Below are 23,608 nucleotides of genomic sequence, written 5' to 3' on the forward strand. Positions count from 1 at the left end.
CTTGCAGCTTTCGAGAGAGCCTTGAGATGGGCGTAGCTGCAATTAACATCCACTTAAAAGCATCTTCACGCTGCCAACACCACGTAATGGGCTACGGCATGAGAACCGTGCCCTCACAGCCTTCCTGGATACAACAGCGAGTTCCCATTCTTAATATAATGAGTTTCCCCTTTGTTTTCATCTGGTGAAACTCTTGGCCTCCGACCGACCGCATCTGGCAGCGGTGAGCAGCACCAGATGCTCTCTGCAGCCATTCAGGGAGATGTGCAGGAGGTGGCAGCGCCCTCACCTGTGTTGTACGCAGTCGGCATGGCAGAGAACGGCAGCCCCTGTGTCAGCAGGCTCGGGGTGGCCACAGAAACAACCGGCGTGGTTAGAGAGTGAGTCGCCTGGGAGACACCTAACCGCTGTGTGTTCTGCTGGGGAAGCAAATGGAGGCTGTTACAAGGCGGCCCGCTGCACCCCAAGCCCCAAACCCCAGCAAGGTTACAGACACCCACGACCTCTGTGAAGCTCGCTGGCAGCTCAGGGAGCCCTTGGATCACTTTTCTGCTCAGGGCTGGGGGTTTTCTGCACGGAGGGCGTCTCTGTGCTGCAGCAGCGAGGTGCCTGTTTGTAAGGCACAAATCCTTACAGCCCCCCTGCCCATGCTGAAACAAAACCAGCTATTATTTCCCAGAGGATGCGTGCGATTGCCTTCACTGCACTGGGAGAAGATCACGGTACGAAATCAGTGCCTGGTGCTGCACAGGGCTGCTCCTCCTGCAGCAGGGGCGAGCCCATGGCCTCCAACACAAGATGCAGACGTGAGGCACAACTGAGAGGATTGAAAGGGTGCTGTGGCATCCTAGAAACCAGCTCTCAGCAGCCCCTGGGCTTGATGACCTCACGAGGTTGGGGTGACTCAGGCATTAGCAGGGTCCCTGGTGGAAAAATCCTGCGCTCATCTGGGTGCAAGCCAGCCTCTCCCCACGGCTCTTCAGGCAGTTACGTGGGCAGATCTACGGGTCAGCTTCAGCCCTGTTTACAAGGCAGATAATCTGGGCTGCCTCTGCTGATCTGATTTAAATCAGACTCAAGAGGCTTGCCTCTAATCTGCAGCACCCCCGGCACACGTCACCCCGTGAAGCCTGGGGCACTGCCCAGCTCCCAGCACGCCTGGCACGAGGCTGCTGCATCCCCTGGGGCACAGCCTGCACCAGCACAGCAGCACCCAGGGCTGCCATGGAGTTTTAGGGCCAGGCATGGGTGCCTGCACCAACACAGGATCTCCTGGGGTGCACTCAGCACCTCAACCCTGCCCTAGAAGGGTATGCAGCACCCACACGCTGCCGAGGAAGGCGATTAGCTGGGTGCTAATTGATGAAGAGCTGAGGCTGTCAGAGGTTTTCCTGGCTTGCACCCTGCTGGCAGTCACCCTAGGGGGTGCCCACTGCCCCATAGGGCAGGGATGCTGAAGGGAAATGCCATCACCAGGAGCTCATCCCCTGCAGTCTCAGGTGTGTGGCCTCGCCATGCCGCAAGGCAGCACCTAGTTTTAATCCCAAACCATGCAGGCAAAAGGTGCTGACATGTGCAAGATGCCACACATAGGTTGCAAAATACCCTGAGTGGCAAGCTGCCACTCGGGCTTGTTACAAAACCATGCAGTCATGCTCCCAGGTGACATGGTGGTGCACTGGTGGAACAGATCCTGCCCTATGCTTCCAATGGGAAACAGCCCATGGCATGCAGAAACACGGAGGGGTTTCACCTTCCTGACCCCACTAAAAGCAGCTCCACGGCTTACATTGGGGTGGCTGGGAGCATCCTGGGGAGAGCAGGCGGGTGACATCCCAGGGAAAGGAGAGCTAGGATGGGGGCAACATGCAGGGAGGGGATGCAGGGAGGTGGGTGACTGCAGCACTGAGCCTGCAGAGCAGCTGTGGGCAGACGGCCCCCACCTGCAGAGCTGTGCCAAGCTCCCTGTCCCCCTCCTGGATTCTGTCACCTCACTGCCAGCTGGGGTTGGGCAAGGACCACATTTTGCTACAGGCAGAGGCAGCCTGGCAGCTCCAATTAAAGCTATTCATGCTAACCTGGCTGATTTTTGCCTAAAGCCAGCTGCTCCTTCAGGCAATGCCCTGCGGCAGAGGGAAGGGTGAAGTGGAGGTGCTGGCTGTTTGGAGGCTGCAGGTGGGGAAACTGAGGCACAACGTTGCCAGGGATTCGGGTAGGGAAGGGAGGTTTGTAGGGCACGGAGAGGAGCAGAATTCAAGTCTGCAAAAGCCTCAGCCAGCCCTGGCCCTGGCCAAGTATCTCCTCGCAGGCTGTGAGAGGTCCTGCCTCACTCCTGTGCTTTTGGAAAGCTTTTCCCTGGCTGTGTTTGCTGCATCCTACAGTGGCTCTCGTCCTTTCCTCACTGCGCTGACCTGTCGCCCATCTGCCCTGAACCAGAATAGCAACAGAAAAGGGTGAATCATTGCCACAAACAAGGTGGTGTTCACTTTGCTGGCAGAAAGGAGGAAAAAAAAAATAAAAGAAAAAAAAAAAAGCCATAAAAATAACACAGAAAATTGCCCCTGTGCACAAACAAGGGCTGGTGCACGGATGAGCCAGGCAATGGATTCACACAGGCTGCAAATAATAGCTTCATAGGAAAATAGGAGAGAGCCTATGCTACTCCCCCCCCCCCCTGCTGCGGGCCAGGTTTCCCCATGCCCCCCCATGGGCACAGCAGTGCCCAGGTTGGCTGTGTGGCACACAGGGTGAGTCCCTAAGGAGGATGAACCACCTGACAGCTCGCGTGACAGCCTGCAGCTCAGCCCTTCCTTCCGATTTGTCTACAAACAAGGGGCTTTTTGTAGCTCCTTTAAGGAAGGGGGCAGCGACATCGATGCTGCGCTCCCAGCAGAGAGAGGCCGTCAGGGATGCGGGGACAAACAGGAGAAGCGGCCCAGGTCACAACCCCCACCGCAACGCACTCTCAGTGTCACTCACCAGAGCCAGGTGATCCTCCGTCTGCCCGCACAGGAACGGGGAGAAAACCAAGAGGCACCATTAACCCGCTGCCCTCACCCACCGCCGCCGCACCCCGCGTTTGCCGGCTGCTCGGGGGGCCGGGGCGCGCGTCGCACGCCGGGTGCCATTCGTGCGCGCCATTAGGGACACGCAGTGGGTTCGGTGCAAAGGGAAACGCGAAGGGAAATCCTCCCAGCTCCCACCGGCACAGCGGGGAAGAGGTGCCTGTACCGAACCCACGCTGGTGCCAAGCTCCCTGGCAGTGCCACGCGGCGCTGCTCACCAGGTGGTGCATCAGCCCTTTGCCGCTCTGCGAGGTGATGACGCGCAGGTCCGGCTTGCGGCTGTTGGTGGCGAGCTGCGTGCTGTGGGGTGGCGGTGGAGGGGACTTGGCTGGGATGATCTTGCCCAAAGTGCTGCCGTTGGAGACGGGAAGGAGACCAGGGGAGGCACGAGCGCTCACGTAGCCGTTGCCTGCAGGAGAACGGCCACAAGGTGAAACGCGTGGCGATGGTGAGACCTGTGAAGCTGTCCTGGGTGTGCAGAGCAGGGATGCAGACCCCCATGCACCGAGCAGCTCCTCGCCTGCAGGAGCCCACGGGCATCACCGCAACGCTGCAGTGCTGCCTTCAGCACGACCCCTGCACGCTGCTGGTAGCAGGGCAGCAGGGCCCTGTCGAGGCGGATAATTGCTCTCACGTTCACTTTTGAAGCTGCTTTTTGGCAGCAAAAAAGGGCTGTGGGCAGAGCGGAAGACCTGGCGCACTGATCCCACTGCCCCTTTGAAGATCTGAGAGTCCCTCCTCCTCCTCCTCCCGCTGCCCCACTTAAGGATTTTATGTGCAAAGAGGAGAAGGCAAAAAAAAAAAAAAAAAAAAGAAGAAAGGGAAGGAAAAAAAAAAAAATTTAAAAAGGAAAAGATTTGATGAACATCAGGAAGGGAATAAATTGGATCAGATTACTGTTCTGATGAGGGCTTTTTTTTTTTTTTTTTTTTTTTTTATTTTTATGAATAGGCCCCAAAGATAGAAAGGCGTTTAGCAATCACCAGGATTCAGCCCTCGTATTCACTGCACGTTAGACCAGGAAAAATAGGTCGCTGATTGCATTATTAATCACATCTACCACTGCTCTACATCTGCATTTCAGCTGGCAGCGGCAATGCTGCAGCCATGGCAGGTGCCCACTGCCGCCCCAGGCCAGGCACACTGGGGATGGGATGAACCTGGCGAGGACACAGCCTTGCCCCCCAACCCTGAGATGGGAACAGAGCCTAAAGGAAAGTTAAAACTTGATGCTTTTGTTGCTGAGATGGCAGCAACATCAATGCGCACGCGTGCAGCTCCAACGGCAACCATAAAATCGAGGTATGCTGCCTCACGACGGTGGGCAGCAGTTGGGGTGGATGGGCAGGACACCAGTGCTGTGGGGTTGGGGTGGACGTGTCTAATGAAGTAAAACACCTGCCATGCTGTGCCTAGAAGGAACAACTACGTGCTGCTCTGCACAGGGGAAAAATGCACGAATGCAGCATCTTCAAAAGCGCAAAGACGCCCAAACGCAGGGAGGCTGATGGAGGCAGTGAGCACAGGGTGTTTCCCTCCAGCTGCAAGGTGGCACAGCAGAAATCTGCATGGCTGCAGAATCCAGGCCGCGGCCACCCGCGGCTGATGATTCAGAAGCTGCAGGTAACCTCAATCCCGCAGAGCGAGCGAGGAAGAGGAGGAGGACAGGAGGACGAGATGCCCCAGGGACACAGCAGCCCCCCGTGGACGGAGGGCAGGCAGGGCTGGCCGTGCCCCGCTCCTCACGCCCGTTTCCTGGAGCGGCGGCAGGAACGCGGGGAATGCTGCGGTGCTGCGGTGACGTCAATGCTGACATTCAGCAGCTCTGCCAAGCTCCTCGCTGCCACGGCTGCTCACAACAGCTGATGTGGGGGCGGCGGGCGGCTTTGGGGGGCAGCAAGGCGGGGAGGTGCAGCCCCACAGCCCCCCCCTCTCCCTTCTAGCAGAAGCCACCCCATCCCCACGCGGGTTGGCGGTGCTGCAGAACCGCTTCCGAACCAGTTTGGGTTTTGCTGGGGCTAATGCCAATAGCCAGGCTTCTCCAGAGTGAGCCTCTGGCAAAACTAGCATCAAAAGGGACAATCAGGGGGCAGGGCTCTGCTCGCCTGGGACAGCAGGTGCCAGAGGCTGCGTGTTGGCTGACCTGAGCCGCGGGCAGGAGGCATTATTAGCTCATTTTATAGCCGGGGAGCTAAGCCACATGGTCTGAGTTGAGTTAGTGCTGGGGCTCTCGCAGTGGAAAGGGGCCCTAATGAGCTTTTTTCCTCGCTGTAAAGTTCCTTTACAGGGCCCAAGTGCATGGAGGAATCAGGTGTTAAGTAACTCAGCTGAGGTCAGCGGAGGAGCGGGTTTCAGCTCAGGGTGCTAAAGCCCAAATCAGGTCCTCTTTTGCCTGCCAAAAGCCAAAGCTCTTTGGTTCGTAGCTCTTCCAAAGAGCAAGGACCTCAGCCCCACGAAGCACATCACTTCCCTGTATCTCTGATGGAACATTGCAGAGAGGCTGGCCTGGAGCATCTCCGGCAAAGCCTCTCGCTGCCAAAACCCTCCTTAGCATTTCTCCATTCCCCAAATGTGCTGGGTTGAAAGGAAAACACACATTCCTGTGTTAGTGATGGGAAATGGAGGCACAGAAGAGAGAAAAGAGCCCAGCCTGCTAGTGCCAGCCCCACACCACTCCCCACTTACCCACAGGACTCGGGCAAGCTCCGTTGGTGTTGTTCAGGTCACCCCCAAGCATCGCCCCTATGAAACAACCAGAAACACGGGGTCAGGGCCATGCTGAACATCGCTCTTGGGGGAGGGAGGAAGGCAAAGGAAAATCAGCAGTGCTGCATTCCCGGCGAGAAAGTCCTGGGCAAAATGAGCAGCATTCCTGGTGATCAGGTTTGGAAACAATATCCAGGCAGATCCGTTTCCTTTGGGCAGCAGCCAGGCGGCACAAGGGCCTGGTCCAAAGCACACGGCTTGGAAAACACTGTGGCTATTTTGTTCCAAGCCTTCTGGAGGTACACAGGGGCTGTGCTGCAGGGAAATGAGCCCCAACAGCACAGTGTGAAACACTATCTGCCCTGTAACGTTTGCACCGAATGGAAACCACCCCTAACACTGCCAGCGCCGCTGCAACGCTGCCTTCCGTGGCTCTGCTGCACGAAGGTGAATGCTTGGACAGCACTGGGAAAAGCAAAGCAGGGGCCTCAGGCTGCCCAATAACAGATCCAGCTCCATCACCCCGAGACAGGAAACTGCCTCCAGCCACTGCTGTCAAAGCAGGGCTCAGGGTGGCAGCAGGCCCTTGAAAGCACAAATGCTGCCGCGCAAGAAAGGCGTTTTGTTCCCCATGTGAAAGCGTGATCATGGGTGTCGTGGTCCCAAAAATACTTTACTTGGCAAAAGGGCACAGAGTTCCCTAAAGCACGGCAGGCACCGTGCTCCCTGCAGGGGATGGGGATGCAAAGCAGGGTCTTGGTTGCATTGAAGTCCTTGAGCAGCAGTGAGCACTGAGCAAGCTCCACGCCAGCACTGCCTTTGCTTTGGAAACAATAACGCAGCTCGCTGCATTCCTCTTGACTGCATTGTTAAAAAAAAAATAAAATATATATATATATATAAAAGAAATAACTTGTCTCACATGCAAGGCTCTGGCTCCTATAAACAGGATTTCTTCCGTGTCCCAGGCAGTGAGTGAATGAAATGCAGATGGTTGGACTTGGAACACCTCAGTGCTCGCAACCACAAAATTATTCCCCCTTGAAACAAATGTTTCGTGAGCTGGATGGAAACGGCAAGCGCCGAGCAGGCTCTGCTTTGACAGCAAAGCCTCTTTTTTTCTGCAGAGGCCAGCAAGAGGGCAGGGGTGATGCCTACAGACAGAGCCACAGCGCAGGAGGGAGATGCTGCTCTTTGGAACCAGCAAAAAGATCCCTTTTCCTCTGAAATCTGGGGCCCTGCTCCTCATGCCCAGCTCCTTCAGTCTTTCAGAGAGCCCGGGCAGCCAAACCAACGCTGCCTCTGCCATTTGCAGCCCAAACGACTTTTACAGACCATCTGCAAGGACCGAAATAGCAAGCAGGGGCTTTCTGCGTGCTATTATTATTTATGATGGCACCGCAGGAGAGTCGGGCTGCGGTCACATGTCCCCCTCACCGCAGGGAGCGCGGGTGACGAGAGCCTTTCCCCAACCTGCTCTCACCACCCCACGCCAGTCCCCGCTGGAAAGGACCACTCCTCGGATCTGTCAGCAGGTCTGTGTGAGTAATCGCTCAGCGACCAACTGCAGCCACCGCAGGCTGAGGCAACAACAACAACAAAAAAAAGGCCCTTTTTAGGCAGCGGTCCCACGTCCCCGACGGCGCTGGGACACAAGCAGCCAGACCTGGGCTGGGAAAGACACCGGGTGACTCAGAGCCACTCGCACCGCCTGATGTGAAATATCCTGATGTGGAAAAGCAAAGGGTGATCCCTGGGCAGGGAGCCGTCGCTTGGAGCTTTGGGCTTCTTGCAGAGGGGATGCAGGATCACTCACCTGCGCTGGCTGGCCGCTGCGGCAACCCTGGGGACACGGTGTTCCTCTGCAGTGCTGGTTGCTGTGGTGAGAGGAGCCGGGGGTCAGTCAGCGATGAGGTTACCAGGGATTGGGTCACCAACGAGCTGCCCGGGCTGCTGAACTGCAGCGTGTTCTGGTTGGTCACAGGAACCGTCACTGGCATGGCAAAGTTTGGCGTGGGCACTGCAGACTGAAGAGAGAGAGCAGGAGGTGAAGGGGAGCAGGCAGAAGGAGGTGCTCACTTTGCAGGCTCCCAGCAAGGGGGTGGGGGGGCCAGATCCTGCCTGGGATTGGCAGCACCGTCCCATGGCTGCAGGGGAGTCAGCGTGGCCACCCCAAGCCTCCACGCTGCTGCACTTCCATCTGCACGGGGCGTGATGCACCCATCCATCTCAGCATCTCGGGGCAGCAATGGCACAGGAGCCATTGTGGAACAGCACGGAGTCTGCCTAGACACATCACAGATTCGCCACTGGCTGCTTTCTCTTTCTTTTTAGGCCCACGTTTATTTCCCCGTCACGTTTTCAGAGCTCAAAGCATCAAAGAGGGGAGAAGTGCCGTCGGGTTCCCCTTGCAGCACCGCCCTCTGCAGAGTGGCTCCGAGTGCCAGGGACAGGCTTGCAGCGCCTCGTGCCCTCCAGGTGACACTGAGGTCTGTCCTTCCACCACCAGGAGCTGTGGGGCAGGAGGAGGAGGCGACCCAGTGGGAGCAGGAGGACGGCTCAAGCCCTATCCTTGTCTGCAGGTCGAGGACCAGCTTCACCTACCAGCGTCCCCGCAGGAACCAGACTCACCGTGATTATCCCATCAGCCTTTCTTATGTCACTGATTTGCTCTTCATTAACAGGAACAGGCACCTGCTTAGAGGCTTTAGCAGGGGCTTTGTTAAAATCCCACTTTAATTTGCCAAGGGCTGGGAAAGCAGAGCGCTCAGTGCCACCAGGCAACACCCAGCGTCCCCACCAAACACACCAGCAGGCGTGGAGGGAGCCAAGTTCCCAGCACCATGGTGTTACAGGGTGCTGTTCCTTGGTGGCTGAATTCCTTTAAGGGGAGAGGAGAGGAGGGAAGAAGGGACGGTGCTCACCAGGCTCACTGCTGGAAACCCTCCCACCCGCTCAAGGGCATCCTGTCCTTCAGAGATCCTGTGGCCCCGAGCTGGCGCTGCAGCACGGCTCCAAGGGCTCTGGGGACTGGCGTGTCCCCTCCCAGGGCTGTACAAGCCTTAACACAGCCCTAGCCCTGCAACCAGGGGTTGCAACCAGCTGCAAACAAACAAAACAAAACAAAAAAAAAGGTGGGGGGGCCACGGGGAGCCTGGCAGGTTTTGTCAGGTGTGTGAACAGCGTGGCAGCATTGTGCAATAAAGCACTGTAAGCACGTGTGTGTGCGTTCCCAGAAGAGGGAATGAAGAGCAAACCCGGTGCCTCACATCCTCAGCGAGGATGATCAGAGAGCAGCATCCGGCCCCTGTGTCTCCATGCTGCTGCCAGGCCAGCGTGCGACTGGGACCCAGCACCAGTGCCTGGGGGTGGCTGGGGCACAGGGGCTGCCTGGATGGGCTCACACCTCAGTCCAAAATCTGGGGAGAAGATGCACACATCAGCCAAGCCCCCTAATGATGTCTGATTCTATCAAAAGCCATTGCAAACACGCTCCGAGCGCAGAGGGACTCTCCACAGCGAACACGGCTGCTGTTAGCTAACGAGCCCAGTTAGTTCTCATCACACACAAAAACACTCCAGCTGGTTAAAAAGGAGAAGCGTCACCTTCAACAGCACACGCTCTGCTGGAACTGCTCCATCCCCACCGCGCAGGGGGTTTAGACGAGGAGCCGGATGCTCTGCCTTGAACCCCCAGCACCCGAATGCCCCCCTGCCCAAAAACACAGGCAGGCCAGGGCTAGCGCAGGGGCTGCAAGGGGATGGAGCTGTGCCTCCACCCCAAGCAAGCCCTGGTGGGGTCAAAATCTCTTCCCTAAAGAGCGAGATGCCACCGAGGCAAAACGCCTCGTGCTTTGCAAGCTGAGTCAGCAAAACCAAAGGGAGATGGATTTCAAGACCCAATTTTCTTGAAAAGCCAGAATTTTTAACCTGTGTGGGCCTGCAAAGCGTGGAAGGGCAGATATCTCTTTTTTTTTTAAGGTGGGGAGGGGGCTGTGTCGTTTCCTATCGCTGCATCCAGCCCTTGAATATGAGCCTCCTTGCTCCCTGCAGCGTCCACGATGGCTGCAGTGACACGGGGCTAATCCCACTGAAGGAGGTTTGCCTGCACCGCCAGCCCTCGCTCCCACTGCTAACAACTAATTTGACACGCGTTCCCCCCTCCCGTCTTCTGACACAAATCCCTTCCAGCGCTGTCCTGATGCCACCCCGCTGACGGGCCTGGGATCACGGGCTAAAACCTCACTGGATTTCTGCCATGGCCACCAGCTGCCCTGAGGGCTTGATGGATTTGGGTGGAATTAAGGCAAAATGGCCCAAAGTGGGCTGACCCAGTGCTCCTCCCCGCCAGCTCACGGGGGCCTGGGGCTCTTAACCCATAGAAAAACCCTTATGGGGGGCAAAAGGGTGGCCAAGGAGACTCAAATCCAGTACTCACGGCCAAAGGGCAGAAGAAGCCCTGACCCAGAGCCCAGGGATGCTGGCTGAGTCGCCCGGGGGGCTGCTCCCACTTCTCCAGCTGGGAGACCAGAGGGTCCCCAACAGCTCCTGGTGCCGCTTCCACCACTTTCCCCCCTTTTCTACCCTCGTTTCCTGCCCCTCTGGGTGCATTCAGGGCCCTGGTTCCCACGGCACAGCACGGCTCCAAAGCAAAGCCATGCAAGACCCCCGTCACCCAGAGGCAGCCGGGGCGGGAGGGGCTGCAGGCCACCAGCTACTCACTGCGAGCCGGTAACTCTGCATCATTTTATCAAACTCCTCATCAATCTTTTTATATTTCTCCTCCGTCTGCGGGGTCAGTGCAAACACTTCATCCCCTTCCGGGCTTTCGCATTCCCTGTGCTTCTTGTTCAGCGCCTGTGTGACGTTGAGGGGGAAGGGGGAAAGGGGGGGGGAGGGAGGGGAGGGGGCAGCAGGGGTGTTGGGGAAGGAGTGGGGACGAGGTTGGGGGGGGGAAATCGAACAGAAGAAAAACAGAATAATGAAGGCTTTCTGGCCACAGAGCAGCTACTTACACCGTATCGCTTGAACAGGATATCCAGATCCTCGCTGCCTTTACGGTATTTATCCTCCATCAAGGGGCTCTGGTCTATCGAGTCATCTCCGTCGGGTTCCGGGCTGTCACAGCCATTAAAACCTTTCTTTCTTAACGTCTGAAAACACAATCAGGACAGTTTGAGACCTGAGACTGGTGGGGTTCTCCCGGAATGTCCCTGCAGCACAAAGGTGGCATTAAATGATAGGGACGGATGGACAGACGGATGGATGGAGGGAAAAACTGCCTAGATCTCAAAAGAGCAGCGTGTGCTGGTGCTGAATTTGGACCCATACGAGCTCAGATGAGGGTTTTGTCACCTCCAGTCAGCACGATGACAAGGAGGGGAAGTGAACCTCGAGGATGGGATGCACCCTCCTGCTAGAAATAATAGCTAAGATGTTTTTGCCCATAGGAAACAGGGCCAAAAAGCAGACACAGGTCCTATCGCCTGCGCTCCCTTATGCAGGAGCTTGGCAGGATGGGCACTCAGCAAAAAACCCAAGCAGGGTTTGAGCAAAAAGTCCCTCTTTTCACACAGCAGAAGCCAATCTGCAGCCTGTGCTACGCGTGCACATTTAATCATCTTATTTTCAAAATACCAAAAGCAATTAGGCGTTATTATGGAACCATCACTTGCCAATTTTTTTTTTTTTTAAGTCGAAGCTACAGAATTTCCTGGAATTCTTGATCTCTTTTCATGCCAAATTCAGAAGGGGGAAAAATAAAGGCCTTGACAATTCTCCTCTTCCCTTCCTAAACAGCTATAAACATCTCTGCTTCAAGGCCAAAACATCCTGGAGCCGTTCTGCTCTACCTGGAGCCATGCAGGCAGTGCAACCAGGAGCTCTTTGCCTCCCACTGCCATCCCAGCAAGCTCCCCTCCTTCCACCTGAAACCCCTCCATCTTTGCACCCATGCTTCAACATCAGCCACTTCTGACATCATCCAGGCTTGCAGAAACCATTTTGCCAGCCATGGTGCTCACATGGTAAATTCAGCAGCAGCAGCAAGGAAAACCAGCAGATTCTGACATCACCTCTCCAAAAGGAAACAAGGCTTTCAGAACGCGCGCTTCACCACCCCAATTTCACGCTCTTCCTTTGGATTGCACCCACAGTGATGTCTTTACAGATGGGGAGATGGGGGGGTGAAGCCCCACTTGGTGCTGCCATCCCCCCCAAATCCTGCTTATTGCTGCCATTTCTTTCCCCTTCACACAGGAGGGGCAGCTCCAGCAGAACGCGCTCTATTGGCACGGCTGGCAGCAAATGCAACCCGTGCTGCCCGGACACCAGAGCTGGGGCTCAACTTGAAGGCTGAGCCAAAGGTTGGTTCTCAAGGCCACTCTTTGAAGGCTCCTGAGGATTCTTCCCAGTTGTTTTGCTATTTCTGTCCACTGCCCTTGTTTGCATTTCGTACGACGCAGGCAAAAAAAACGTGCCATGCTCTTGCAGTGGGGAAGGGACCGGCTTTGCCTTTTTTTGGAAGCTGTATTTTTTGCAAAATTCTTTCCCCAAATCTTTTGTTTCGCCGAGGCAGCTGGAAAGTTGAGTCTCCCTCCTTGCTTAAAAAAGAGATTTTCCTCCCCCCTGTCTCTTTCTCTTTCAGAGGCAAAGTGGAAAACATTGTTCCATGAGCCATGGAAGCAATGAAGCTGTGTTTCCTACAGATGCGTGCAGCAGGAGCTGTGCTGGGGAGACTCTCTGGTGTCTAATAAGGGGCTGTGCCCATGCTGTGGTGTTTCTCCTCACCGTGGCCAGCTGTCCCACCCATCTCTGTTCACAAAACTTAAAGGAAATCCCTCCTTCCTAAAACCTACAGCGCTGAAAACGCAAGGGAAAACGACCTCTTCTCACTTAAAAGCCCATTTCAACTGAGTTTCTTCACCTGAAAAAAACGCCAAAGGATAAAACCAGGGTGAGGACATCACCTCACAAAGGAAAAAGACAAATAAAGCCTTTTCCTGGTTTGGTGGCTGCTGACACCCTGTTCAGGAGCGGGTTTTAACCCGAGGAGGGTGGGAGAGCAGCAGGAAACCCTTAGCATGTGAGAGGAAGCGATGCTCGGCCAGGATGCAGCCGACTTCCCTTAAAGGAGGGTGGCTGCAATTTAAGCAACTCCTGACTTTGGGGAAGGATGGAAACGATCAGGACACGGCGCCCCTGCACCTCCTGCAGCAACGGAACTGGGAAGCAAAGCAGGAGCCAGCCACACAGCCAGGGAAAGCAGAGGATGCGCTGCCTGACCTGGAGCATCCCCACAGCCCTGCCCCGTCCCCGTCCCTCACCAGGAGCTGGCACATCAGCTGGGCTTCGGGAAACGAGAAGCGACAGCGAGGAGCAAAGCCGGCGTGATCCGCAGCCGGGCGCGCACGTGGCACTCAGCGTGCCTGTCTGAGGCCTCGGCCGGGCCCTGCGATTAAGGACCCCCCCCCCTTTTCTCCCCCTCACTGCAGTCAGAGAGATTTTCTCAGACTTAAAAGCTTGCAGCAGTCAGGACTGAGGCTAGGCAGGGAGCGGAGGGGCTCAAACCCCTCCTGCTGCACTGAGTGCCTCATCCCAAGAGCTTGGCTTCACTGCTGCCAACCCCGAATCCCTGTGCCATGCAAGGCTCCGCTGCCACCAGATCTGAATCCCTGTGCCATGCAAGGCTTCACTGCTGCAAGCTGAATCCCTGTGCCATGCAAAGCCCCACTGCCACCAGATCTGAATCCCTGTGCCATGCAAGGCTCCACTGCTGCAAGCTGAGTCCCTGTGCCATGCAAAGTCCCACTGCCACCAGATCTGAATCCCTGTGCCATGCAAGGCTCCACTGCTGCAAGCTGAATCCCTGTGCCATGCAAAGCCCCACTGCCACCAGATCTGAATCCCTGTGCCATGCAAGGCTCCACTGCTGCAAGCTGAATCCCTGTGCCATGCAAAGCCCCACTGCCACCAGATCTGAATCCCTGTGCCATGCAAGGCTTCACTGCTGCAAGCTGAATCCCTGTGCCATGCAAAGCCCCACTGCCACCAGATCTGAATCCCTGTGCCATGCAAGGCTTCACTGCTGCAAGCTGAATCCCTGTGCCATGCAAAGCCCCACTGCCACCAGATCTGAATCCCTGTGCCATGCAAGGCTCCACTGCTGTCTGCTGAGTCCCTGTGCCATGCAAAGCCCCACTGCCACCAGATCTGAATCCCTGTGCCATGCAAGGCTCCACTGCTGTCTGCTGAATCCCTGTGCCGTGCAAAGCCCCACTGCCACCAGATCTGAATCCCTGTGCCATGCAAGGCTTCACTGCTGCAAGCTGAGTCCCTGTGCCATGCAAAGCCCCACTGCCACCAGATCTGAATCCCTGTGCCATGCAAGGCTCCACTGCTGTCTGCTGAGTCCCTGCACCGTGCAAAGCCCCACTGCCACCAGATCTGAATCCCTGTGCCATGCAAGGCTCCACTGCTGCAAGCTGAGTCCCTGTGCCATGCAAAGTCCCACTGCCACCAGATCTGAATCCCTGTGCCATGCAAGGCTCCACTGCTGCAAGCTGAATCCCTGTGCCATGCAAAGCCCCACTGCCACCAGATCTGAATCCCTGTGCCATGCAAGGCTCCACTGCTGTCTGCTGAGTCCCTGCACCGTGCAAAGCCCCACTGCCACCAGATCTGAATCCCTGTGCCATGCAAGGCTCCACTGCTGCAAGCTGAATCCCTGTGCTATGCAAAGCCCCACTGCCACCAGATCTGAATCCCTGTGCCATGCAAGGCTCCACTGCTGCAAGCTGAGTCCCTGTGCCATGCAAAGTCCCACTGCCACCAGATCTGAATCCCTGTGCCATGCAAGGCTTCACTGCTGCAAGCTGAATCCCTGTGCCATGCAAAGCCCCACTGCCACCAGATCTGAATCCCTGTGCCATGCAAGGCTCCACTGCTGTCTGCTGAGTCCCTGTGCCATGCAAAGCCCCACTGCCACCAGATCTGAATCCCTGTGCCATGCAAGGCTCCACTGCTGTCTGCTGAATCCCTGTGCCGTGCAAAGCCCCACTGCCACCAGATCTGAATCCCTGTGCCATGCAAGGCTTCACTGCTGCAAGCTGAGTCCCTGTGCCATGCAAAGCCCCACTGCCACCAGATCTGAATCCCTGTGCCATGCAAGGCTCCACTGCTGTCTGCTGAGTCCCTGCACCGTGCAAAGCCCCACTGCCACCAGATCTGAATCCCTGTGCCATGCAAGGCTCCACTGCTGCAAGCTGAGTCCCTGTGCCATGCAAAGTCCCACTGCCACCAGATCTGAATCCCTGTGCCATGCAAGGCTCCACTGCTGCAAGCTGAATCCCTGTGCCATGCAAAGCCCCACTGCCACCAGATCTGAATCCCTGTGCCATGCAAGGCTCCACTGCTGTCTGCTGAGTCCCTGCACCGTGCAAAGCCCCACTGCCACCAGATCTGAATCCCTGTGCCATGCAAGGCTCCACTGCTGCAAGCTGAATCCCTGTGCTATGCAAAGCCCCACTGCCACCAGATCTGAATCCCTGTGCCATGCAAGGCTCCACTGCTGCAAGCTGAGTCCCTGTGCCATGCAAAGTCCCACTGCCACCAGATCTGAATCCCTGTGCCATGCAAGGCTTCACTGCTGCAAGCTGAATCCCTGTGCTATGCAAAGCCCCACTGCCACCAGATCTGAATCCCTGTGCCACGCAAGGCTTCACTGCTGTCTGCTGAATCCCTGTGCCATGCAAGGCTCCACTGCCACCAGATCTGAATCCCTGTGCCATGCAAGGCTTCACTCCTGTCTGCTGAATCCCTGTGCCATGCAAGGCTTCACTGCTATCTGCTGAGTCCCTGCGCCGTGCAAAGCCCCACTGCCACCAGATCTGAATTCCTGTGCCATGCAAGGCTCCACTGCTGCAAGCTGAGTCCCTGTGCCATGCAAAGTCCCACTGCCACCAGATCTGAATCCCTGTGCCATGCAAGGCTCCACTGCTGCAAGCTGAATCCCTGTGCCATGCAAAGCCCCACTGCCACCAGATCTGAATCCCTGTGCCATGCAAGGCTCCACTGCTGCAAGCTGAATCCCTGTGCCATGCAAAGCCCCACTGCCACCAGATCTGAATCCCTGTGCCATGCAAGGCTCCACTGCTGCAAGCTGAATCCCTGTGCCATGCAAAGCCCCACTGCCACCAGATCTGAATCCCTGTGCCACACACAGCTCCATTGGTGCCAGCCCTGAGTCTCTGTGCCATGCAAGGCCCCACTGCTCCAATCCCTGTGCAAAGCTCCACTGCTGTCTGCTGTGCTGTGCAAGGGATTCAGGCCTGTGTCACCCCCTCCTCATACCCCTGAAGTGCTTCTGGAGGCACACAGGGCTGTGTCTCTCCTACTGGAATGGGAGACGGGTGTCACACAGAGGCAGCCACCCCTTCAGCCACTCAAACATCTCCAAACAAAACGCAGACCTCACAATCAGCTTCATCCCTTGCCCATAGGGTAGAGCAGGATCCTGACCCCACTGCTGTGTTTGCCAAGCCTCCCACCATGACCTGAACCTCCAAGGAGAAGACATGCTGTGAAGATCTGACAGATGAGACACCAATAACCTGCACAGAACTGGGGCTCTAGTGAGACCCAGTCTGAGTCCAGCCAACTCCACGATCAGGAAGGGTCCTAGCAGGGTTCGGAATAGAAAACAGAAACACCCTGGAGCAGCCCAAGCCCTGTTGCACACAAGGAGAAGGGATGAGGACGAGGATGGATGCCTGAGTGGCTTTGAACCCGCCTGAACAGGATCTCGGAGCAGATGACAGCAGCTCTGCTGGCTAGACATGCTGAGCCTCGGCTCCTCTCCCCACCATCCGCCAGTGTCCTTCCGCTTCCCATGCTCCTCTCTCCAGCTTTGGATGCAGATTCATCTTTTCATGTGGTGCAAACACAGCATTTCTTTGGGTGCCAAGGACTGCGTGTAACTTGTCGGCTTGGGAGTGTTTGCATCTTGGACCATAAGGGAACAGAGAATGCTGCCCAAAATGTTTATGGTATTTTTAGGCTGAGACAAATCTGTTCGATGCTGCGAGCTCCAGTATGAGCATCCTGGGGAGGCTGGGCAAGGTTGCATCGACGAGCGAGGCAGGGAACCGTGGCTGTGAAATGCAGCAACTGAGGTGCATGAGGCCCTGCTGTTCCCAGGATAAGGCTACAACCAGTGCCTCAAATAACATCCAGAAAGAGCATTCTGAACAATTAGGAAGGTCAACAGACAGCTGCTTGTTGGCTGCTCGGTGCTGAGGAGGAGCGCAGCGGACGTTGGTTCAAAGCGCTCACAAAGAGACGCTTCAGGGAGGTGGAAAAAAAAAACCAAAACAACCAAAGAACCCAAAAAAAAGCCAGATTTTTTGAGCTAGGTTGTGGGATTGCCTGGTTTTTTCTTGATGAAATCAAAGCCTGAGCTCACTGCCTGAGGTGGCTGCATTGCACCGGAGGGCTTCAAAGGCACAAATCGCAGGTCCAAGTGGCAGGAGAGGACGGTCTGCAGCATCCTCGCCACGCAAGCCCCAAAGTGACTAACGGTTCCACCGGTGCTAATTGATGCCCGCCCATAATGTCAATAATTACCCAGGCAGCCCTCGCGTTTGTCTGAATTTGCCCATGCGTAAAGGGAGCTGCCCACACACAGCTTGCAGCTGCTGAGTGACACACGCGTGGTTCTGTCACATCATCGCCACGATGCGGCTGGGGAGCTTAGCGAGCATCCTGTGCTCCAGAACGGGACATGGGAACGAGGAGGATGCGGTGGGGATGGCCGGAGTGGGGTGTCTGAGAACAAGGCTGCTGGTTTGGAGGGAGCTGTGGGGTCGCCAGCCTCAGCAAGGGCTGGATGCTATGCCCTCGTCATCCCTGCCACAGAGCTGGGTCAGATAGGATTCACTAAAGGCAACTCCATCAACCCAGTGGGAGGCAGGCTGTGCTTTGAGCAGAGGTCAGAGGAGAGGCACTCAAAGGCCTCCCCAGCCAATGTCACTTGGTGTCAGCTGCTGCTGCCCTCCTGGAGCCCCACTGTGTACAAATGACACAGTTCACAGGGCCGGCTGCAGCTCTGGGAGATGCTTCCGAAACCCAACCTGATTTACCAGGAAAATACCCAAAAAGCCACCTCCATTTCACAGCAGTAAACCAGCACGTCACTCCAGATGGCTTCCAACAGCACCGAAATTTGACCAACAGATGCCAAATCAGCCTGGAGGTCTCCTCGTTCCCTTCAGATCCTGCTCAGCCTCCTCCCCGCCCCAGCCCTGCTACAGGGGGACGTGGATGTGGCCTCACCTCAATGATGTCCGCATTGGTCCGGCTCTCGTGGGGCTCGTTGTACTCGGTGTATTTGAGCAGCACCTTGTCCATGTCGGTGCTGGCATACTGGAACAGCTTGTTGGAGTGGTTGAAAATGATCAGGGCGATCTCGCAGTCGCACAGCACGCTCAGCTCGTAGGCTTTCTTCATCAAGCCGAACTTGCGCTTGGTGAAGGTCACCTGGAAGCAAGCAGAAGGGATTTGGGATGAACAATGGAGGAGAAGCCAAAAGAAAGCAACAGCAGGAGGACACCTCTTGTACTCAGCTTCCCCAAGTGGACAACAATCCCAAGCTCTCTTCTCCCACCTCCCTCTCCTGCATGGCCCAACAGATTTGTGCTGATGCCTATTTTTGGGCTCGCAAGGCAGACACTTCACAAGCGCAGAGATGATTATCAGCATTGGAAATTGCATATTGCCAAATCAAGAGAAAATAAATTTCAGCAAAATCCCCAGCAGAGCTACCATCTGTTCAGGGGCTGCGGGTTGCTGAGGGGGGGTTTGAAGTTGAATGTTCTCGCAGTGCAGAGCTCTTCCTAGCTCATCACAGCAGCCTGGATGTCACCCAGCCCTAGCCTGGAAAGCACAGGTGTGAAGTGCAGTTTTGTGCCCCAGAAGTCAGAGAGCTGCGTGTTCCACCTGCCAGCACTGTTTGCTGCTCTCCTGGTACCTTGCATGAGCACTGAACATCTCACGGAGGGAGAGTTGTGCAACAGGAGGTGGCCGTGGCCAGAGCAGGGTGCAGGCTCCAAACCCAAGTGATTCCCAGTCTGCACCAACACCCACCAGGATGCAGCTGGCTGGAGAGGCTGGTTTGGGGGCTCCTCATCCCGCTCACAGCACCCATGGATGCCCTGAGCAGCTGCAAAATGCCCCTGAACCCCCAAATGGAGAAAGGTGCAACACTTGCTCTCTCAACAAAAAGCAAGAGGAAAGGAATAGGAAAGTGTGGAGGGGAGGCTCCCGCACTGCTTCAAGTGTGTGTGAATGCTGGGGCACAGGCAGCGACCAGCTGTGACACCCTGCAGCGCTGGAAGGCTGCTCCCTTGCTGCCTGCATGCAAGGTAGGGCTCGATCCCACTTAGGACCACAGTCACAGCATTGATCTTGAAGCCGAGCAGCTCCAGCCTGAGGTGTGGAGGCAGGAGCTCGATGAGACTTTGGCTCAGCAGTGCCACGGGAGCTGAGCCTGAGCATCCCAAGGCATCGTCGCCACAGCCCAGCAGGCACCCAGTGACCTGTGAGGGCACAGCCCATGCCTCCCCATCCCTGCTGCTGGAGCTGGAGCACATCTCATCCCTGCCAGCCATCTCCTGAAGATGATTAAGCAGTAACGAGATTGGGCTCTAATCACCTCACCCGCTGCTCTCCGCCACGTGCATCGCTCGCCCCAGCTCCAAATGCAAGCTCACGTGGCCAGCGGGCACCCAGGGACCCCAAACCACCGAGTGCTCAGGGCTGCCCTGAACTTCTCAGGATCCCCTCAGCTCTGAGGTCACCTGTCCAGAATGAAACAGCAAGCTGAGCGGTGACATGCAGACCAAAGCACCAAAGGATCCCCATCCCTCTGAGAAGAAGGAGATGTTTCCTCCCCAGGGGCACGGCACAGAAGCAATCCTTTTTCTTGGTGCCCACAGCTCTCCTTGCAGAGAAAAGCACACATCTGCCCTTTAACCAGCCCTGCCCCAAAAGCATCAGAGCTACGTGTGCCCTACACATCCAGCAGCTACAGGGAAACACCAAACCCCGCTGCGCCACGCAAAGGGGCTGAGATGCACGTGGGCACGCGCCCCATCTCAAAGAATTAACCTTCTAAGTCTAAGAGGGTAATCAAATCTCATGCTTCAGGGCATAAGCCGATCACCAAAGGGGTCAGGAAGGAATTACTGCCCCACACAGCCCTACACTACCAGGGGATTTTTGCCTTTCCCCTGATGCAGACCATATTGGTCATTGCCAGAGTCAGCAGCCTGGCCCTGAAGGACTGATGGTCTGATCTGTTCTGGCAAATCCTCTCCAGTAATTCCCCTAATGACATTAGAGACTCTTACTTGCTTTCCTCCCCTGGGTTTGGCTTCTGCTGTAATCCCAGTCCCCTCCACACAGACTTGCGCTCCCCGCTCCCTAAGGATGACTGTTGCTGGACCAGGAGAGCGCAGCCACAGCAGGGAGGCTCTGCTGGTGACCCCCTGTTTCCAGCATCCCCCAGCCACAATATTCCCATCTCCAGACGGAACATCCGCCTGCAGCAGCAGCGGGAGAGCAGCGAGTTGAAGCAAGGCAACCAGCCCAGGGACCTGAGGCTCACTGCACATCTGAGACTGTGGGAAAGGGCTGCAGACCCCCATGCCACAGCCCCAAACGCCTCCTGCTGCCTTGGCTGCCGGTGCTGGCAGCAAGATGCTGCTTTCCCATCCCGAAGGCTTTACACAACAGCGCTGGGCTGTGCCACCGGCTCCAGCATGACCACAGATTTTCCATTTGCTGCAGCTCCAAACAGGGCTGGCTGCGTGCGTGCAGCACCACACTCCCCTGCACATCCCCAGCAAGCAAACCCCAGCTTCTTTACCAACCCCAAAAGCCCTGCTTGCTGCTTGCCACGGAAACGAGCAGTGCCACGAGCTTTTGAAGTCATTAGCAAAGACACTTCACGCCATCCTATCCCCTAATCACCAAATAATGAAGAAAATCTGCCATTTTCTATTGTTCGACTGAGGAGCAGTAGGAACGGTTCAGCACGTTCTGCTATCTGCCACTTCTCCAGCATTAGGGATAGACAGCCCAGTTTGTTTTTCCTGGAGGACAAATAAAAAAGGCAGTAGAAAAGTGCAGCAGGACACGCACTGGATGTCCTCCACGTCCTCAGGAAAACACAATGGTGGAGCAACCCCAGAGCAAAGCTGCTCCAGCAAAGCGCTGCCACTCTGCAGCTTGGACTCAGCAAGATGAAAATGAGGGAGAAATGACTTTTCTTTTTCCCTGTGAGATGCATGGATGCGTTTACCCATGCATGTACACACATGCATGCATGTCAACAGCTCCGTGTCAGTGCAGTGAAAAAGCCCTGGCCACAAGTTAGCGCTCCATTGAAAAGAATTAAAATTCCTTTGGGTTGCTAGCGTTCAGAAAAAAAATGGATCCTTGTTGTGGTTGTTTCTTATTGGAAAAAGCCTGGTGGAAAATGTCAAACGAAAGACGTTCTTTGCAAGGGAAGAGAAGTGGCAGCTAAGTGGGGAGGATGCTTTCTTCTAGGAAGGGCTGAGGTGTGAGCAGCTCTGCGCTTGGTGGAGGAAAACAGGGCGGTCTGCTGGGCTTGGGGCATCTGCTGTGAGCAGCCTGAACCCGGCCTCTATGGCTTAGCATTATGGGCTGGATGAGAAAAGCAGAGCTTGGCCCAAAAGGGATGCAAGTGGGGAGTTAATGAGAGTCTCAAAACGTGTGATAATTGGTACTTGGGGGGCAGGGGGGGAAGGACGACTCACCTGCCGGTTCCGCTCATCGGTGATCCGCTGGATCTGGATCTTTTTCCTCCCCATCTTCTCAGGAGATCCCTCACCGCAGCAGCACAGCGTCACCCGGGGGAGTGCGAGAGGAGCCCCCTTTTAAAATGTTCTCATGAAAAATGTTTGGGGGGGGGGGGGGGAGGGGGGAGGGAGAGAGGGGGAGCGATGAAGAACCAAGGGAAACCAAACGAAAAGGAGCTGGACGCTCAGTTCATGGCACCCTCCGGCGAGTCCAGTGGGGCTGAGCCATCAGAAACCTGCAGGGACAGAGGCAGAGGTGAGACCCAAGCCCATAGTTTTGAGGGGCATCCCATCCCTCCCAATTTCAGGGAACCCCCCCCGCCATGCCATCGCTACCATCCTCCCAGGATGTGATGACTTCTTTTCTTCTCCCCCTCTTAATAATGCCACAAGCAGCTGGTGATTAGCTCAGGCAATTTAAATCCATCTCCAGTTCCTGCATACATCTCCAATGTTGAATTTTAAAATGTCTTTATTTGATTACTCGAAGTAAAGAAAGAAATACGCCCGTATAACCAGGCACAGAAACCTAATTCTTAGGGGCAGGGCGAAGGAGGACAGGGAAGGAAGCCGGGTCAGGGCACCCCATGAAACACAGCACCCCCAGCCCCATTTCCCAGTGCAGATGGGTGGGATGGGGCAGCAGAGGCACCGAGTGCCTTTCCCCTCTGTTTTTCTCCATGTTCTTTCTTCGAGTGGCTGAATAAGGGCAGTGATAACGTCGCACTTAACACAAGGGTGCCCCGTGCCAAGGCTCAGGCTGAGGGAAACGCCAGTCCCAGAATAGCTCCCTATCTGCCTCCACTTGGCAGCACCGAGCTCTCAGGCTGCTCACAAGCGATGCGACCAGAGAGAACCTCCTCCTTCTCCCAGCACCCAAAACCTGAGCTCCTCTCCTATCCCACAGCCCCACAGCCACCCTCCAGGGACCCTGGCCCCATCCTTCGCCAGCCCAGCCCCAGTTGCTCCCCCCCCCCCCCCCCCCCCCCTTCTCCCCTCCCACTTCATTTGTCAGGGTTCAGAGCTCTGTGACTCACTCGCCCTATTTATTTTTTTGGCACAGTTATTCATCCTGCACTGCACCCGGCGATCTCAGAGCTGATTCGAGCACTGGAAGGGGAAGAGGATGATTCCCCCCCTCTCATCACCCAGTGTTGGCTCCGTGGAGCAGCCAAGCATTCAGAAGCCCAGAGAGGTGAAGGACAATAGAAAGCCTTTTCTTTTTCCCCAATAAATCCCACCAGGAAAGATCAGTGCAAGGACAAGCACGCTGAGATTGCATTTGTTGATCATCGTTTATCCAAACTGCTGCGTGCATCCCCTCCCAGCCAAGCAGCGGTGCAATGGAGACGCTGCCAGGTCCTGCTCCCCATTCCCACCTGCACCAGCCTGTGCAGGAGCAAGCTGGGAGCCACGAGGGTTTTGCACGCACAGAGAAAAGTGGGAGGAGGAAGAACTTTCTGCAAGGCTTCCTTTGCAGCTTTTCCCCTTGGAGGTGGCACTTCTGCAACGCGGCTGCCAACGCACCGTTCCCATCCTCAGCACCGAGCAGCAGCTCTGCACCCAGAGCAAGGGCAGCACGCTGATCCCTCCCCTGTTGCTGCAGCACTTGGGAGAAGGAAACCCTTCCAAGGGGTGACAATGCATCGGCCATCCAACCCTGAGAGCAGGCATCCCCACCAGCAGCAATAAGCACTGGAGAACACAGGGTGTAAATCCAAGCCGAAGCGAAAGGAAGCGTTATTTTAACCTCAACCATTTGGGGAACTTCTTCCCAGGATGTAGAAGAGCTTCACCACACTTCCAAAGGGTTTGCAGATGAGCAAAGCCCAGCTCAGCCCTTGCTTGGGCACTAAACCACGTTTCTTTCGCCGAGCTGCAAGCAAAGCCCAGCTGCACCAACACAGATCCCCTTCCCCCAGCCCTTTTCTCTCCTGGTGTTTTAGTTGAGGTTTTGGG

General features: G+C 56.0%; 2 protein-coding genes across 11 annotated transcripts in view; one reads left to right on the top strand and one right to left on the bottom strand.

Moving 5' to 3' along the window:
• Positions 1-23,608, bottom strand: part of MEF2D (myocyte enhancer factor 2D) — a 43,127-nt gene that overhangs the window by 5,654 nt on the left and 13,865 nt on the right. Inside the window, exons 3-10 of one of the 7 annotated variants that reach the window (XM_048928925.1) lie at positions 21,608-21,885; positions 18,102-18,305; positions 10,494-10,628; positions 7,588-7,798; positions 5,751-5,807; positions 3,284-3,474; positions 2,980-3,000; positions 290-416 (exon numbers count right to left, since the gene is read on the bottom strand). In XM_048928925.1, coding sequence (XP_048784882.1) covers positions 290-416; positions 2,980-3,000; positions 3,284-3,474; positions 5,751-5,807; positions 7,588-7,798; positions 10,494-10,628; positions 18,102-18,305; positions 21,608-21,661 — 1,000 coding nt within the window. In that variant the 5' untranslated portion in view covers positions 21,662-21,885. Of the gene's footprint in view, positions 1-289; positions 420-2,979; positions 3,001-3,283; positions 3,475-5,750; positions 5,808-7,587; positions 7,799-10,493; positions 10,629-10,786; positions 10,925-18,101; positions 18,306-21,607; positions 21,886-23,608 lie in introns of all 7 variants that reach the window. The other 6 variants (XM_048928924.1, XM_048928922.1, XM_048928923.1 and 3 more) reach the window with 6 other exon arrangements.
• On the top strand, positions 10,931-18,094 carry LOC125685662 (extracellular matrix protein A-like). 4 transcript variants are annotated; one of them, XM_048928918.1, is made up of 2 exons: positions 10,931-15,368; positions 15,525-18,094. In XM_048928918.1, exons 1-2 carry the CDS (start codon positions 13,412-13,414, stop codon positions 15,620-15,622), a joined length of 2,055 nt encoding a protein of 684 aa, XP_048784875.1. In that variant the 5' UTR covers positions 10,931-13,411; the 3' UTR covers positions 15,623-18,094. The 4 variants fall into 4 exon arrangements, with proteins under 4 accessions (XP_048784875.1, XP_048784876.1, XP_048784877.1 ...); XM_048928919.1 differs by having other exon boundaries at positions 10,931-15,056; XM_048928920.1 differs by having other exon boundaries at positions 10,931-14,588.

Source organism: Lagopus muta, chromosome 29 (genome assembly GCF_023343835.1).
Source record: "Lagopus muta isolate bLagMut1 chromosome 29, bLagMut1 primary, whole genome shotgun sequence".
Lineage (NCBI taxonomy): Eukaryota > Metazoa > Chordata > Aves > Galliformes > Phasianidae > Lagopus > Lagopus muta.